At 41.9% G+C, this 19,228-nt stretch overlaps 1 protein-coding gene across 1 annotated transcript in view; it reads right to left on the reverse strand.

Moving 5' to 3' along the window:
• Positions 1–19,228, reverse strand: part of plxna4 (plexin A4) — a 439,320-nt gene that overhangs the window by 33,236 nt on the left and 386,856 nt on the right. Inside the window, exons 23-26 of the mRNA XM_036577672.1 lie at positions 14,463–14,529; positions 12,574–12,720; positions 7,550–7,709; positions 1,673–1,776 (exon numbers count right to left, since the gene is read on the reverse strand). Coding sequence (XP_036433565.1) covers positions 1,673–1,776; positions 7,550–7,709; positions 12,574–12,720; positions 14,463–14,529 — 478 coding nt within the window. The remainder of the gene's footprint in view (positions 1–1,672; positions 1,777–7,549; positions 7,710–12,573; positions 12,721–14,462; positions 14,530–19,228) is intronic.

Consider the following 19,228-nt stretch of genomic DNA (forward strand, 5'->3'; position numbering starts at 1 on the left):
CATCTACAACGTTCTCCAGGGAGTAACTTGTATACACAATGTGCGCCAGACCTGCGAGTGAGTTATGAATGTTCTCCACTCACTGGCCACTTTATGAGGTGTTCAGTCAGCCACCCTCGACCACAATCATCATTGGTCAGTTTCACCACAGGGCCACTGTGGATCAGATGTTATTTGTGAGGTGGGCCATTCTCAACACAGCAGTGACACTCACGTGGCAGGTCACTGTCACTGTTGGAGTGTAAAAAGTCTATATTTGGCCAAGATGCGGCTGTGTGGTCGCAAACTTATCACTGCTGGAAGGCTGGCCAACACAAACTGTGGATCAACAGATGGGCTACAGTCTCAAATGGGGTTTTTTCACTGGGCAGTACAGTGCAGCATGGTATGGTTACAAAATTGAACCCAGGACTACTCATACCCCGTTTCCACAGGCGGATTTCTCTTTGTGGTCACGTGATTTTTCATGCAAATCCAATGTTACAGTAAATACCAGTGGAGTTCTGATTTATCTTTTAGTCTACATTTGTTTTTTTGTGAGAATCACAGACAGCAATTCTCGCTAGGTAGAGTTTTTTAAATGGTGGTACACTCTCAGAAATAAAGGTACTAAACTGTCACTGGGGCAGTGCCCCTCTTGTCACTGGGGTGGAACCCTCAATGGTCCATCTCAGTTCCTTTAGTCAGGGAACATAACTGTATCATAATCCATTGAAATCATATTTTCTAAGCTGTACTGACTCCACACACCCCGTCTCGTCTCCAGGCTTTTTATTTTATTGATCTGTTTTAAAACATTCGGTTATGAAAAGGTACAAATATGAACTTTTCACCTGGAAAAACTTATTTAAGGTACACAATTGGACCTTAAAACCACTGTTGTACCTTTGAGGGAACATTTACACCGTTTGTACCTTGATGAGCCAAAAATACACCTGCACAGAACCTTTATTTCTAACAGTGTAGAGGTGGGCGATATGGCTAAAATCAAGTTCTCACGATACACAATGTCATATACAATGAATACACCATCAAAGACTATCAATACATTAATTTGCATATAACATTTCACATATTGCACTGCACTAAAACCAACTAACAGGACTAATTATGCTCTCTTTGTAATCAAATATGCAGTTGAGAAGTGCGAATAATAGCCACAATATGTGCAGAAAAGTACATTGTGACTTATTGAGGCATAATTTTTTACGATAATGATAGATATTGTCATGCTGTAAAGCGCTAAATGGTGCTCAGTGATATTGCACAATGACTTTACTATGATTGCATTACACCAATCAGTGGTTTGCAGCATTACTAGCTCCATTCATTCATTCTGGCTTGGCATACTTGGAACCCTGCCAAGAAAGGTACCGAAATTCACCATGGCAACATGGGTACTCAGGTATGGTACAGGACAGTCGGCAGTGGAAATGACAACAAAGTGCGTGATCATGGTTTTGTAGCTGTACAATACCGTACTGCGTCACCTTGTGGACATAACGCCATAAGGCAGAGCTACAGAGCAGGTGTTTCTAACAAAGTGGCCAGTGAGTGTATACAAATTAAATAGAAGTATATATTAAAATATATACTACTTAACTTAGATTGTCCCCATGCATTGTATATAAAGGATGTTGTAAAGGTCAGAGGCTCATAGATGGGGTCTTACCTGGTAATGGGACAGCATGTTGAGCCTCTTCCAGTCACTCTCGATCTTTGTGGTCATGTCCTCGTCCTGCAGAATGATCCGGACCCCTCTGCCCTGGCGCCACTCTGCAGAAGACAGAAATCATGAGAAAGTGTAGCTACATTTCCAAGAATCTGGCATCCTTTCTTAAACAGCTACTACCAATTCAGCTACTTGCAGCTACTCAGCATGGCTTATGGATTTTACAGCATTTACTGAATTATAAGTCTTAAGATTAATAACTTAATGGATTTCAGAGTAATGCAGAGTGTTTTGGTGTGAAATGCTCCAGTCTAGAGAAAGTTATAGAGTCTGAATTGTTCACAGTGGTGATGATAGGAATCAGATGTCTGAAGAGTTTAATGCCTCTAAAAGCTCCATCACAGAAAGTTTTTACACGAAATGGTACTGAGTACATTGCCTGATGCCTGAGACATCGTTTTATAATAGTTTCAGAAGCTTTTGGTCTAATACTTATGTTTCATAAGCCATTCATGGTGGAGAGGAACATGCAAGACTAAATTGTCCCCGAAGAAAACATAGTTTTTCAGAGTTACACTACTACTTCATTATTAACATGACATCTAAAACTCAGAAGATATGAGTCGGTGTAGGCTCAAGTGTAGGTTGTTTGGAATAGTGAATATAATTATCTCCTTTTGATGTTACATTTGTGTCGTAGACATGGTGACCCCTGGTTCCTATCACCACCACTGTAAAGAGTCAGCAAGTTTCTCTACAATGAACCATTTCACATCAAACCATTTTGAATGATGTTATTTCTCAACGATTGAATTATGCAGAAAATCTGAAAAATCTGTGGAATTCCTCTTTAATAACAAGCCTGTGGTTTAAAGGATTAACTGCAAACATGATCAAGAAGCCAGTAATTTATGCATGACTTTACCAAGTTTGAGCTGCAAAGTTTCCTGTTTCTAAACTCCTTTGAGAGGGTCTGTGGAGGCAAAGGCCTCTTCTAAGGGCAGAGAAGATTTAATGATACAAGTGTGGGCTCTTTTAAAGAATCTCAAAAAAAAAAATACAGAAAGTGATTCACACAGAGAGAGAGAGAGAGAGGGAGATCAAGCCTGCCGATGCAGCGGGAAGAAAAGAAAAAGCGAAGCGAGAGAACACGCGAGGGAGTAAGAAACGAGGGGAGAGTGGGAGAGGGAGAGGTAAGCGGAAGGTGGAAGAAAAGGTAAATTAATCTCCCTCTACGCTCTTTGGGCCGGCGTGGCCGGCATGGATCGATGGGGGTGATTAGGGCTGGAGCTGAAAGCCACTTCCTTTTTCATCTGCAGCGGGCCGAGCCGCCGGGGCCCAAAAGGCCCTAATCGACCCGCGCTAAGCCTCCTGCTGAGCAAACTCTTATTGCACTTCCCCTGCAATCGCCGGAAAAGCAGAGCATGGCCCCTCAGTGGCCTCCCTTAGAGGCCCCTGGGGGCCCATGGCCACCGCCTGCAGCTTCAGAGGTATGTTTTTCATGAGAAGAGCAAAGGATGGAATAAACGCCTCCTTTCGTGATGAGACGCAGGAGGGCCGTCTTCTCTCTTTTTTTTTATTCCAGTCGCGCCACAAATGAATGCGTGATTGGGCTGGGGGGGCGGAGAGATCCCTCTTCGCCGCCGCTATCTCCTGCTCTGATTGTGACTAGATAAACAAAACAGCAATCACAACGCGGGATGATGAAACATGTCTCCGGGTGATGGGGAGAAGCTTTGCATCGCAAATCTTCAGCACACAGAGAGAGCGAGGCAGAGAGAGAGAGCAAGAGAGAGAGACTGTGTGAGATGAAAAAAGAGAGAGACAAAGATGATGAAGAGAGAGAAGGAGAGAGAGAGAGAGGGAGGGAGGGAAAGAGAGAGACCCTCTTATTGTTATATCCCTCAGTACTGTACATCTCTCTATAAACATGCAAATGAGCAGCAGCAGCTTCCGAGAGGACAGAATAAACAAACGGAAAACTGAGCAAGAAGGAAAATAAAGACAGAGAGAGAGAGAGAGAGAGGAAAGAAAAAAGAGAAGAAACCAGAGCAAGCTGAGATTGCCCTGATTCCCAAAATCCACCTGGGTGTTCTCGGACAGCACAGGAAGGGGGGGAAGGAAAGAGAGAGAACCAGCAGAGAGAGAGAGAGAGTGAGAGAGAGAGAGAGACAGTCTCTATACACCGAACATAGAAACAGTGAAATGTAAATATATACTCAAATCCAGAGCAGTGACTCATATCAGCAACATGCAAATGAGTTAGCTCAGAACTTCAGGCCAACTGTAGATAAAAGCTAATGAACGATGAACATCTGAAGGAGATGTTTCATACTTTTTACCCACATATTACTCACAGCACTTCACATATTTTGTATAAGTCATCCTCCTACACAAAGAGCCTGTTTATACCTGACCTTAACACATATTTTGATGATCAGACTGTGTTTAGATTTCACTTGAAATCCAAATTATGATCGGATAACAGTCGGATTTAAAACAAATCTAGGTCTTTTCGTTGCCTGTCTACAATTACTGCCTGTAGTTAGAAGACCAGACCCCCTCATAGCTGTAGTAGGACTGACGCAGGACTGAGGAACAGGGAGGAGATGGGGTGGTGGTGCGGATTGCGAACACTTTGTCACTGGAACGGAAGGTGAGGATGTGAGTTTATAGAGCATTAGATTGGACGACAGAGGGGTTTCAGGCCTGCCCTCCCCAAAAAAACTTCAGTTATAACATCACTACATAAAAAGTAAACAAAAGTAAAATGGAAAACAAAGTCAGACTCAGGTCAGGTTTGGACTCAAAACTTGGTGCTAAAGGACATGTCAGGAAAATTCTTAGGCTACTTTCAGGTTCGGACCAAAATTTCAGCCCTGACTAAAGTGCTACACTTAGGCCCAATCCCATTTGACCCCTTGCCCCTACCACTTAGCCCTCTGTTTTGCACATTCATGTCTAATGTTAGGGTGTCCAGATTTTTGTTGAGATAGAGGGGTAGAGCAAAGTGTTAGGGCTACAGGGCCCTCCAAATGGAGGTTTTTCAGAGGCACACTCCAAACAGAGTGTTACAAAAAAAGAAAGAACGTGGAATGGGAAAATTTGAAAAAGAAGCTGGCGAATATCTGACTTCAGCTTCATATCACTGAAGATTTAGAGGCGGGTAATAATAAATAATTCTCGCATCCCCTTCTTAGAAGTCATATGATGCCCTAAATGTAACTAAAGCCCAGCAGTGAAGAGCTGAACTTTACCCTCCTCTGCTATCACTGCAGAACACCTCTAGTAGCTGTTAATGAAGTAATGCTCTTTTTATTTGAGGGTCCCATTTTGTACGTGAAGATTTCAACCACTACCCTTTGTAACTCAGTTCCAAGGGACAAGGTGACACTTAAAAACAAGGGGTAGGGGTAAAAATAAGAAATGCAATTGGGCCTTAATGTACAGCTACACTTACTGATTATTTTGGGTGAATTCTGTGGGTATCCCAGTACAAAACTCACTGCCATGCCAGCATCACTGCTGTGCTGAAAATGGCCCAACTTCCAGATAATATCCACTCAGTGGTGGTCTTAAAGTGGTGCCTTTCCATTGATGGATGGGGTAGAGGGAGGAGCAGCAATCAGTAATTGCACAGTTATAAAGAGCACCTATATGGTAGGTGTTTCTCATAAAAAGGCCAATGAGTGCAGATACAGGGTTAGTGTTTCTAATAAACTGGTGCTTGTGTGACGACCGTGTAATATAGCTTCTAAAGCCAGAAAGTGCTGCACAGTGAGAAGGTGCAGCTAGACAGTTGCAGCAGTTGCTCTTCCTCAATCTTCCCTCTCTCCATCTCTTGCCTCAGGGGGAGTGTGACAGAGCAAATTAAAAACAAAGGCCAGAGACGGAAACACTCCTGTCCAATCAGTCCCAGTAGGCTTTTGGAGACCAAGGCTGCCACGCTCCCATTAGCCCTATCAGGCCTGGAAATCAGCAGCTGAAGAGGCACCACTATCCATTTAAAGCAGTGGTTTATGATAACACTAGTGTTGCTAGGAACGAATGAAAGCTGCTATTGGCAACGGCTCTGGAGACATTATGCTAATTGCACTGCAAGCTGCTGTACATCTTCAGCATGTTAAGGTGAGCCATTCCTTTAAGGAACATAGAGATCGCTGCCTCCTTTCGTTTGGCGGATCCCTCACAATTTCGAGATTACTCCTCACTCCGGGGACGCTGCATACCTCCCTCTTCATAAAACAAATAAACCTAATAAGCCGACACACTCCGCCTTAAAACCATTTCACACGGCACCGCCTGTCAAAAGGATGAAACCATTTTTTTCTCTTGTTACGGAGGCTGTTCCCCCACAGACACCCTAGCATTACTCCACGGGGGACCTTAAATATACCATTACTGCAAAAAAATGCAGACATGAAAGGAGGCATAAATGGCCACGCTGATATATTACTCCATATAAAAAATGTGCCACTTATGGCCAACAAAGCCCAAGGAAAAGTGGAGGATATACAATCAGAAAGAAAATGACTGCTGGTGGGCTGTGATGGACTAGCCTGACTGTAAATTCTGCATGGGTGGCCTCTATCATGAGTCATTTGTGGAGGGAAAAATGGAATTGTGCAGATCAGCGCGCTATTTTTCATTACGGCTAACTCTCTCTCTCTCTCTTTCTCTCTCTCTCTCTTACTACTGTCAATTCAGTGTGTAAAAATAAATTCCGCCACATATGTGTTGAGTGTGGGTGTGCTTTGGTGTGCGCAGTGCCCGCAGATACCCAGGCTTGTTAAAGCTCATAAGAGAGCGACAGCGAGTCACCTTCACTTTGTCCTATTATCCCAAGGCCCGGTCAATGCCATTGATTTCTATGCAATGCAGCAAAAGCTTTGGGGTGCGAAAAGGAGTCTGATGGGGAAAATTGGCCCTTAAATCCTGAGGCTAGGACAAAGTCCTGCTGTTCTCTGTGGAAATGACTCATGATCAATTCCAAAACAGGACAACATCGCTTCCCCTTTCTCTCTGCTTAGTCATCCATCACGGGCTGAGGATCAGTGAGGAATAGGACTCCAGTTTGAGAAACTTCTGGGGCTGAATAGAAGAAAGTTAGTGTATAAACCTCTTGCATGATCATTTGACCAGTTGAAACCACTACAGGGGATGGAGCTGTGCTTTGGGTTTATGTTGTTTTTCACTAAAAGTGTCCAAACTGGTTTTCCATATTCACCTCTTCCTGTATTTGTGGGTTTAGCTAATGGATTTATGTAATAACTGAAGTTCAGGAGGAACAACAAACACAAAAATCTCCCCTTCCACTAAGATCTACCCCTCACATAGATATGTGGACCTGCCCCCATTTTCTGTTTATTCTGTTTCTCACAACCCTTATGTGCAGAGCAACAGTGTCAGAGCAACTGAGGGTCCCCCCGACCCTCAGTTGAGGTGCAACTCAGAAAAGAAACGAAAGGTGCTAATAGCTGGGAAAACAAACTGGACAAGGAACGAATTAAAAAGGGATACATACTCTAAATACAGAGGTCACTGGCTGAGTCAGAGCAACATGCACGTGGTCATGTGAACTCAAGACTGAACGGTGAGCACCCCTTAAGTAAGCCCACAGCTGCTACTGCTCAGCCCTAACTACTTAGTCCTGGCTGTCTGGCCCCTCCTAGTGGCTGGAGGTGGCCTTGGCAGCTTGCCTGGACGTTACACAGAAGGCCTCAAAGGGGTTACGGCCATCAAGCTATAGGCTTCAAGCTGAAGCACATCTGAGAAATACATGTTAAATTCATTAACTCATTAACTTAATGCCATTTTATTTCAGGTGTGGTCCAATCATTATCTTCATTACAGTAGTTTGTATACATGAGCCCTTACCCAGGTCCATATCAGAGGCTTTCTGGCGGTGGGAGTAAGGAACGTTCTTGTAGATGGCATCTAAGATCTTTTCCTTCACTTGACTGATGGTGTCACAGTTCAGCACCTTCACCTGAATCTCTGGACTCTTCTCATTGTCTGGGTGAATGCAGTTCACCACCTGCAAGACAAAAATACAACCAAGACACAATTAGACAGCAGCAGTTACCAAGGTGACAACAAAAGCATGCTGTAATATTATGCATGAATTATCTCTCCCTGGTAGTTCAAACCAACAGAGAATTTCAGTCAAAAGTGCAGATTCTAAACTTTTATTACACACTTTATGACACACAAGCTAGACTGCACTGGAGTCCATGCAGTTCCTGAATAATAAGCCTAAAGACACAGTTAGCCTGGGATTTTAAAGGCTTAAATCCACGCCAAATGTATTTTCATAAACAGAAAAGGACATATCTGTGTTATCAATTGAGGATGACTATAAGTTATTGTTTTGTTTACAGTTCTGGTTTTCAAATCCTCCCATTTTTTCCACTTTTTCATTATTTCTTGACATTGAAACAAATGGAAAAGGCAGAGAAGTGCAGACTCCTAGGTTATCCACAGGAGACAGTGGAGGGCACACTCTGGTTCTGCGCCAAGAACAAATATCTTTTGTGTTTTGCCATGTTTTTTTTTGCCAAGATGTGACATCAAAATAAATAGATAAAAGTCAGGAGTGCAGGGGGCAACCTGTATAGAACATAATCTGAATTTAAATACAATTTATTACCTAAATATGTACTAATGTAATTACATTTACACAGCAAAATAACAAAATAACAACAAAAGCCTGGATAGATAGATACATAGAAAGATAGATAGATAGATAGATAGATAGATAGATGGATGGATGGATGGATGGATGGATGGAGGGATGGATGGATGGATGGATGGACAGAAAGACAGAGAAATGGATCGATGGGTGGAGGACGGACGGATGGACGGACAGACAGACGAACAGACAGACAGATAGAAAGATAGAAAGATGGATGGATGGACAGACAGATGGATGGAAGGATAGATAGACAGATGGATTGAAGGATAGATAGATGGAGGAATGGATGGATGGATGGATGGATGGATGGACAGATGGATGGATGGATAGACAGACAGACAGAGAGACAGATAAAAAGATAGGTAGATGAATTGTGAGACAGATAGATAGATAGATAGATAGATAGATAGACAGACAGACATAGAGACAGATAGATAGATAGGTAGATGAATTGTGAGAAAGATAGATAAGTAGATAGATAGATAGATAGATAGATAGATAGATGGGATGGTTGGAGGGATGGATGGATGGACAGAAAGACAGACAAATGGATAGATGGGTGGACGGATGGACGGACGGATGGACGGACAGACAGACAGATAGAAAGATAGAAAGATGGATGGATGGACAGACGGACAGACAGACAGATAGATACTTAGATAGATAGACAGACAGATGGATGGAAGGATAGATAGACAGATGGATTGAAGGATAGATAGATAGACGGAGGAATGGATGGATGGATGGATATACAGACAGACAGAGAGACAGATAAAAAGATAGGTAGATGAATTGTGAGACAGATAGATAGATAGATAGATGGATAGAAGGATAGATAGATAGATGAAGGGATGGATGGATAGACAGACAGACAGAGAGACAGATAAAAAGATAGGTAGATGAATTGTGAGACAGATAGATAGATCGATAGAAGGATAGATAGATAGATGAAGGGATGGATGGATAGACAGACAGACAGAGAGACAGATAGAAAGATAGGTAGATGAATTGTGAGAAAGATAGATAGATAGATAGATAGATAGATAGATAGATAGAACACGTTTTGTTGATTTTCTAAGCAGTAATAAGTCTACAGAGAAAACACTTCTGCACATTTTAATGCCCAATTACTGCTTTTATTTGCTGAATTTAGCAAAAGTAAAACAAAACGTGGCTTGTGTGAAATTAATGGGACCTTTTATATGGCAAAAAACAGAAACTGAGCAGTAAAATGAGCAGAAAATGCCATATTTACGTGCGCTCTCTGCACAGGATGTGTTAACGTATTTTCACTGAAAATCAGTGTAACATCATTTCACCAGGCTTGTTCACAGCTTAGCATAGGACTGTGTGTTTAACAGAGATCCAGTTAAATAAGCAGTGTGAGGCAGATTATCTATGTGTCACTGCTGTGATGGCATGTCTGTCTGTCAACTGCAGAGGTGAATAAGTGAACACGCACTGTAATTGTGAGTGTGAACGTGTGAAAGCCGGCGGAACGTTCGGCCGCCCCGGGGTGCCAACACCTCACACTAACGTTATCCTGCCCTGCTCCACAATTAACGCGATAATTATCATCATATTCCTCGTCATCGGACTCGTCGTATTTCAGGACGGGGATGACGGTGATGATGATGACTATCATCGTCAGCTGCCGTAATTACATGGTCCAGAGGAAAAGGCAATTTCCATGAGAAAGGGGAAATGGAGTGGTTTTATAGATCTTCTCTAGACCGCTGCGACTGTAAGTGTCTATTATCATGAAATAACCACATGCTAAGGGACCTCAATCACTTATGGCGTACTGCAGGAATGGCCTCTCGTACCTTGAGGGCCATTACTGGAATCAATATACTCCATTAAAAGACTCGCACTGTCCCCCCTAAGACTACTTGTTTACACAGACTTCAGGTGTGTGTATATAGTGGGATCCAAAAGTCTGAGACCACTAGTGAAAATGCTATTATTTTGAATTTTTGCTAAATGAATAAAAAGCTTTTCATTACAATTGATATTATCAACATAGCAATCTGAGTAAATAGTAGAATCTTTGATTGTGTACATGAATTTCTGAATTTCTTAGTATTTGTCTCTACTTGAGAGTGGACTGAACTCAAGCTTCAAAGAAAGGAATAAGACTAACTACTACTGACCTTTCTGTACAAAGACCTTAACATGTTCGATTTCACAAATTTGCTTAAATTTGACCTAGAAATTTGAATTTCATACAGAATTTCATGGAGCCACACTGGTGACATCCTGTATAAATGGCAATAATGTGTGGCCATGACTTAGTAAGGCATGGGAACAAGATCCTACTGCATTTCTTACATTACATTTTTACATTACATTACAAAAAATTGAAACAAAGACAATTAAAATGATCCTAACGCGTGGCCATGACTTACTAAGGTATGGGAATGAGATAATTAAGGTGTGGCCACAACTTAGTAAGGCATGGGAACAAGATCCTACTGCATTTCTTACATTGCATTTTTACATTACATTACAAAAAATTGAAACAAAGACAATTAAAATGATCCTAATACATGGCCATGACTTAGTAAGGTATGGGAATGAGATAATTAAGTTGTGGCCACAACTTAGTAAGGCATGGGAACAAGATCCTAATGTGTGGCCACTACTTGGTAAGGTATGATCTTGTTCCCATGCCTTACTAAGTGGTGGCCACAACTTAATTATCTCATTCCCACACCTTACTAAGTCATGGCCACGCATTAGGATCTTTTTAATTGTCTTTGTTTCAATTTTTTTCAAGATTTTAAAACTCTGTGTGTTATTTTCAGGTTTAAATGTAAAAATAAATAAATAAATAAATCTAGATTTTCAATGTGGTCTCAGACTATTGGACTCCACTGCATGTACTATACTGTACAAGTCTTAGGCCAAGCAATCTGTTTATAATTAGTTTACAACTATTGCTAAATATTTTAAAAAATATTTCAGTGATATTAACATTATTTTTATACCAGCTACCTACACACATATGCTACAAATTAAAACGTAAACTTTTTATAGGAAAGGACATTCCCCTTCAATTTTACTGCTTCTTAATGATGATTCACATCTACAGCTCGATGAGAAACATTATGTTTTCTGGTTTAACTGCAGCAAAAAAAATGGATAGTTCAGCATTGGATGCCCCCTCATGTATTGCATAGTAGTGGTTATTTATTTATTTCATTTTCATGATATAGTTATGATGGAGCTCTCTGCTGCTAGAATACACAATGTTGAGGCTTCAACAATCAAAATATGGCAAAACTGGGCTGGTAACATTAGTGAACTGCTTAATACATGAGTAAATGGAGAAAAATGGAAATATAAGAGATATAAAGCACCTATACTGCAATGCATGCTAGGATAGGACAGCAGGTTAATCTCTTTATGTCATCACTCTCTAAACACTCTCTTTTTTTGCTTATATATGTGTTGGTGGGGGCATGTAGGCATAGATGCATGTGTATCTATATATGTATGCATGTATATACAAATTTATCTTTGATTTATGGTGTTTATCTTTTTTTTCTACGTTAACTTTGCTGTGTCGTGTAAACTTTGTTTCCAGCACCTGCTGTCTGTGAACAATTCATGGTAAAGTGGGGGGAGAGGAAAGGGTACAATTTGCCTCATAGGTGGGGTTCATTGCATCAGACAGAGAGACTAGAATAAGTGAATTATATGGACGCTTTAAGTCCATAAATTATCCGTTCTTTTCTAAGTAAAGGGAAACACATTGAATTTTGTCTGTGCTAATATGTTACAGATAGACCAGATTGTTACAGCATCTTTCTCTCTGTTTCTCACTGTCTCTCTCTCTCTCTCTCTCTCTCTCTCTCTCTGTCACAGAGCAGGTCACAGTGAGTTTGGGATACATATCACCCTGCAGATGCAGCGGCCCAGTAAACACCTCGCCCCGTCACACGACACGCTCTCAGCCCCCGGCTGCCAATAAGCCCCACAGAAACATGACAACCGGTGGTGACCTCATGATAAAGCACAGGTCAGGAGTCACCATGAGCTGATGTGTTTCCTGTCAGGCATGAAGATTAGTCACCATGAAGAGCAGCAGAAGGCGGACAGAATGCACTCTCTCCTCCTCATCCCTCCATCAGCCTCTCCCTCACTTCCCCTCTCCATCCCCATCCCCATCCCCATCCCCGCGCTGGGCTCCGGGCGGTCTTACCAGCGTCTTGTAGTCGATCTGCTGTCTGATGAGCTTGTCCTCGCTGAGAGAATAGCGTGCTTCTCCTGTGATGGAGTCGATGGGGCCTTTCTCCATCTGCTGCTTGATGGCACAGAAGAGGGAGAACAGAGGCTCTCCGGCACATTCCTGAAGTACGAGAAGAGGAAAAACAGCGTGCCGTCATTCCGGCTCTATTACGCCACCATCTCAAACTCCATCAGAGGCGATGAGAGCTCTCTGCTTCTTATTTTGTGGAGATCTCTCAACAGAGTGATGCTCAGTGCTGGAGTTTAGCCACAGATTTTTATTTTCTTACCATTCAAAAAACACAAAATAATCAGCATCTAATTGCAATACAGTGATTATTCAGTTGGGCTATTAATCTTAAAACATGTTACTTAGGATCTACTATGAAATAGTCAATAAATACTACACATTACGCAGTAATTGCTAATAAACTAATATGTAAGTTGTATGTATACTTTAAACTAAGTCTGCTAAGTGTCTCATTCAGGGTGAAAACACAGCTATGCAGCTGATCCTAAACTGCACGTGTCCATAGTGTCTGTGTATAGTGTAGTTGTTTGGTGATGAGCCATGTTCACCTCTACCAGGAAGACCACAGTGGCCTTCTAATGTTTGTCAATGATGTGAGTGACTGAGGCCAGTTTTTCTTCTCTAGAGTTTTACCTTTATTGATTGACTGATTGATTGACTGAGTAATTGTAAAGTGCAGTCTGTCTATCTATCTGTCTAATTATCTATCTATTGATCTAACTATTCATCAGTTGATTGACTGACTGACTGATTGTACTGATCTATCTATCTATCTATCTATCTATCTATCTATCTATCTATTTACTAATTAACTGACTGACTGATCTATCCATCCATCCATCCATCCATCCATCCATCCATCTACATACAGTACTGTGCAAAAAGTCTCATCATTTACTTAATTTGCAGTGAATTATAGTCATTAAGTACAAGTTGTTCATTTTTAGCATCTATCTATCTACTAATTAACTGACTGACTGACTGATTGTACTGACTGATCTATCTATCTATCTATCTATCTATCTATCTATCTATCTATCTATCTATCTGTCTATCTATCTATCTATCTATCTATCTATCTATTTATTTACTTAATTTGCAGTGAATTATAGTCATTAAGTACAAGTTGTTCATTTTAGCATCTATCTATCTACTAATTAACTGACTGACTGACTGACTGACTGACTGATTGCATCAGGAAAAAAGCAAAAACATTTCACAGGAAGCTTCAGTATTTATTGTGTCTGCTCTGTTTATCTGATGGGGACAGTTTTGATGTCTACCAGGTCTTCCAGGTGGTTGTTAGGAGCCCACTTTCTCTGTAGCTTTTAATCACTTTCTTGAACTCAAGTATTTTATATTCCTTTTTTTTTTACTTATTTTCCTTTGACTTTCTTCCTCCATATGCATGTGGAGTATCTTATATCTAATGACCTTAGAAATAACTCCTGAATGAATAACTTGAACTTAATGGCTGTTTCGACTGGGAATTAAATGAAGGGTGGCCTCTGACCTTCGCACAGTACTGTGCTATATGACTTACACTGTAGTCATACAGAGTGACTATTCTCCATCTTATATCATGAATCTAAATCCTGTGATGGGGCAGTGAGAAGTGGGGAACACTGAGGGAAAGTGTGAGTGAGGCTTTCTGAGAATACAGCACACGTGCCAGCACCTGCAGTGCACCTTTGCCCGTGGCCCCCAAAAGATTAGAGCTGGCTCTTTTGTGCACAACATCTCTCGTGCCAAATCACCCTGAAGCTCTCCCACCTCTCTCTTTTTCACTCTCTCTTTCTCACACACACACTTATACACATAATCCCGCTCACCTTTAGGAACTTGTAGAGAAGAAACGTGAACCAGTTCGTCAGCATTTTCTCCGCCACCGACTCCGTCCTGGAAAAAAAACAGAAGCAGAAGACAAACAGGCGATTATCACAGTGAGCGTTACGCGCAAACACGATTACGGCGACCACGAAAAATTCACTTAACAAAGACGTCTCCGTGTTATGAATAGGACTTTGTTATACAAACATAATTGCCGAAACGTGAATTGCTTTTGCTGGGAACCGTAGCCTCCAGTCTCCAGACATGCCGAGGCCACGGTAATCTATGTGGTTTTAATATGGGCTCCTCAATTAAGAGCCTTTATATGATCCTGCAGGATTGATGTCATGCGAACCTGTGACGGTGCTGTAATAACACTGGGTCTCATTATGCGCAGCGGCGGAGCCATTCAGCGGGAAATAGATCACATTACAATAGAAAGTGGCTGAATGCGGAGTCAGGGGCGCGCGCTAGCCGGCCGTGACTAACTAATACCTTCACTTGTGGTCCAGTGTGAATGAGTGATACATATACATAATAACAGCGACGGGGGGAAACGCGAGAGACGCGAATCTGATATCAGGTGGTGCGCGCATGTGCGTTCAGCGGGGAGCTGGTGATCTGCCAAGGCGCCTTCAATGAGCTGTGGCATAATGCATCAATATTTCAGGATTACGGTATTGTTGGTGTACATGCACATGTCTATGTCTATGTGTGTGTGTGTGTGTGTGTGTGTGTGTGTATCACAAAGCCCCCCCTCGACTGCTCCAAATCCCGGCTGCCACCTGCAGCCCCCCTCCCTTCTCTCCCACTCAGCGAACACTTGAGGACCTGCCACTGTGTGTGTATGTGTGAACCTCCAGTCTTTCCAGTAAGCTGGCACAACACCTGGAAAGGATTAGTTTCCCCCTTGTTGTGCAGCCACTGTCTCAGACGGGCCACAGCGGACAGAACAAGGAGCGATCCAGGGGCCGACGGGGTCACGTTTCATCTTTCCTTTCATCTTATCTCCCTGTGTGCCAGCCATGCCCTGTAATCAAACTACCCAGCGCTCATCATGCCAGCAAATCCAGCCCAGCTAGACGAGGCAGAGAGGCTCGAATGGCCAGAGTAGGTCAATTCTGCCAGAACAGGGAATGGAATATGAGAGCCTGGTAGGGATGGGAGGAAAGAAAGAGAGAGAGAGAGAGAGAGAGAGAGAGAGAGAGAGTGAGAGAGAGAGAACTTGACTTGCTCGCTTGGCATTCCGTATTTCCTTTTACTAATTCCCACTAACTCTCCCTCCCTCCGTCTCTCGGGCCCTGTTTCAACACCTATTTAACACACCCTCATCCACTACGACTGACCACTCAGATGTGAGTCATTCCTACATTACACAAGTGGCCATTCGTGGCAGAAGGAGAGGAGGGGACAGGTTATCCTCACTGAGCAAATCAGCTAGACATGCACACTCGTTCTTTTGAGAAGTTTGAACATAACGTGCATTAAATTTGAGAAAAAGTGCTCTCTGTCCATTAATGTTGGTGTAGAACTGTAGGGTAGTGCCTTTAGCATGCTAACTAACCAGCTAGCAGAGCCCAGTGAACACATTATATTAACAGTCATGTATAAACTGAATGTTCACACTTAAGAAAGATGGTTCTTTAGTAAAGAAAATGATTCTATATAGCACCATGAACACTCAAAAAACCATTTCCACTCCTAAAAAGTGCTGTAGATGGTTCTATATAGCACCTTTTTGAAAAGGGTTCTGTATAGCACCAAAAAGGGTTCTTTTATTGTTGTGATGTCAAATCTGTAACAATAGAATAACTATTTTTGGTGCTAGATTGAGCCCTTTTCAAAAAGGTTCTGTTTAGAACCGTCTACAGCACAATCATCCTTAATCTGATGAGCGCTTTCACAATGCAAAGAACCCTTTAATCATGCAAATGGTTCTTTGGGTGTTCATGGTTCTATATAGAACCATTTTCTTTACTAATGAACCCTTGAAGGGTTTGAGTGTGTAAGCCTGTAACAATGGTGCTAAATAGAACCCTTTTCAAAAAGGTTCTGCATAGAACCATCTACAGCACATTCTCCATCGGTCTGAAGAACTCTTTCATAATGCAAAGAGCCCTTTAATCAAGGGTTCTTTGAGTGTTTGAGCTATATAGAACCATTTTCATCACTAAAGAACCTTTGAAGAACCTTCCTTTTTTAATGTGTCTGGTTCTGAAATATGAAGCATTTTAAAGTAGTTTACTGCTTTGGTTCATAAGCAGCTCTGTTCACCATTATTTTCGGGTTTGGGCAAGTTTTCCTTCTGATATTGACACCTGTGTTCACTCGACCCCTTCGAGGGCGTATCTAACAAACTTCACCTTCACTCACAAGCGATCCTTAAGATGCTATCAGGGATTCTCCCGAGGGGAAATGACGAGGCCAAGTGGACAAGGGGCCTGTTAAAACTAATACTGAAACGGGGCTCCTTCCTGTGCTGGCCAGATCCCTTAAAGACAAGACACTCAGGTTCTGTTTACACTGTGTCGTCTTTGAGCATCAGGATTATATCTCAATAGAGGCCTAACCTAATAACAGGCCCAACAATTGACTTTTATTAGTCGATTAGCTAAAACATGTTTGCTGTCTCAAGTGTACTTGTTTAGATTTGCACTTGAACAGCGAGCAAGCAGTGGAAGCATTACTTACTGTTTGATACACTGTTATGTACAAAAATCACCAGAATTACAGATAAAACCTCTGGCTGCTGCTACTGTTTTAATCAGGCATGTCAAACTGGGGACCTTCCGGGCCAAAGAGCTGTGGAGATTAGCGTTTACCTTCGTCTAACGCTCTGAATTCAGTTCCTGAAGGCCTTGCTAATCAGCCGATGAGCTGAATCAGGTGTGTTTAACGAGGCAATGTGCTGAAGTCTGCAGTGTTTTGGCCCACGAGGACTGGAGCCTGACACATGTGGTTTAAACTATGCAACATACTATTGTTAAATGTCAAAAACCAAATACAACCATTTGAAATTACTTAACAAATCGCTGTGGTTTGAGGTGTGTTATAATTTAGACATGCCGTTGGTACAATAAGCTTCCGTTACTCGCTAGCGAACTTCAGACACCAAACAAGCCTTGGCTGACGGAATACAAGAGTTAAGAATATTTTTTCGCCAAAGTCCTTTAAAGACCAGACATGCCGAGGCCAAAGTAATCTATGTGGTTTTAATATGGGCTCCTCAATTAAGAGCCTTTATACGCTTCAGTATTGATGTCATACGAACCTGTGAAGGTGCTGTAATAACACTGGCCTCATTATGCACAGCGGCGGAGCCATTCAGTAGAAAATAGATCACATTACAATAGAAAGTGGCTGAATGTGGGGTCAGAGCGCACAACCGTGACTAACTAATACCTTCACTTGCACTGCAATCTCCAATGTGATTGAGTTATAATGTCAATATTATGCGTGCACCTCTCTCTTTCTCTCTCTAAGCCTACCTCTCCCTCCCTCTCCCTACACGATGGCTGCAATCGAGGGGGCGAGCCTGACCATAATTACCAGTGTTGGCCAGGCATCATGAACTCACTCAGCCATATCTTCCATTTACACCCCCCCCACTTGCCTATGAGGCCTGAGGATAAAGAGCATCCAGGCCCAAGGTTTCCACAGCGCGTCCACAGCCAAATATCACCGGCCCCAAACGCTGAGGCAGCAAAGGGTCACTTTAAGTTAGCACCAGTGAGCCTGTCCAGTGCAGTAATTTGGGGCACAGTGCTTAGTTCCTCCTGATTACACAGCCATTTTCCACTGGAGTGAAGTGAGAATTCCTGGAGGATTCCAGCACGGCAGATGTGCACAGGGGCATTAGAACAGGGGGCAGTAAAGAGAGGGAGGGAGGGATGGCGAGGGAGAGAAGGAGAGATTTATCTTGATATTAGCCTTGTTGCTACAGTGCAAAACTAAACCAGCAAAATTAAGATACTCAACATATCTGGCTGAACCATTCAATTTAAAAAAATCAAATGTGTACAGTTTGCCCGCCTTTCCACAAATGTAGCTGAACACGGTGAAACTTTCATGCAACTAGTTGCATGCTGTGAGTTGCTTGCAACCTATTTTACATTAAGCAATTAAAAAACAATCAAATTGCACGCAACACATTAAATTACTCCACCACATAGCCGAATTAGCAGCTCGTATTTTTTGATACACCATAATGCTCTTATTATAAGATCTTATTCTTATTATAAGGTGTAAATTACACATCTGGAGCATTTTTATCATCTTTGCATGTTTTTTTCACATCGACTTATCTATCATTTGTCTATCTGTCTAGGATTATTTATTATATATTTGAGCAAATCAAAGAGCAATTCAGTTATATGTAGGATTCAAGCAACTAAAGTTTCATATAAGTTTCGCCAGGTAGGCTTATTTTTGCATTGGAGCTACAAGGTTATTATATAGTTAACACGCGATGGAAGTTTTAGCCTACTAATTAGTGTGAGTCTAACGTATTGAAAAAATACAAAACATAAAATCTAAAATGTGCCTTAACTTTCGCGCAGGCCATATTTTATGTCTTATTTTTTCCCGCCAATGTGTTAAATTTAGCAAACAAACAAGAATTCTGCATTAAAATGTGCACAAGCGCCACGTCATTTAACTAAGGGTGTCTAAACTTTTGCATACAACTGTAAATATGTGCTTTTATGACAAATACACACAAATACAGTGAATTCAAAACAGGCTGTATTTGCAGCTTTGTGTCCATATA

Source organism: Colossoma macropomum, unplaced genomic scaffold (genome assembly GCF_904425465.1).
Source record: "Colossoma macropomum unplaced genomic scaffold, Colossoma_macropomum, whole genome shotgun sequence".
Lineage (NCBI taxonomy): Eukaryota > Metazoa > Chordata > Actinopteri > Characiformes > Serrasalmidae > Colossoma > Colossoma macropomum.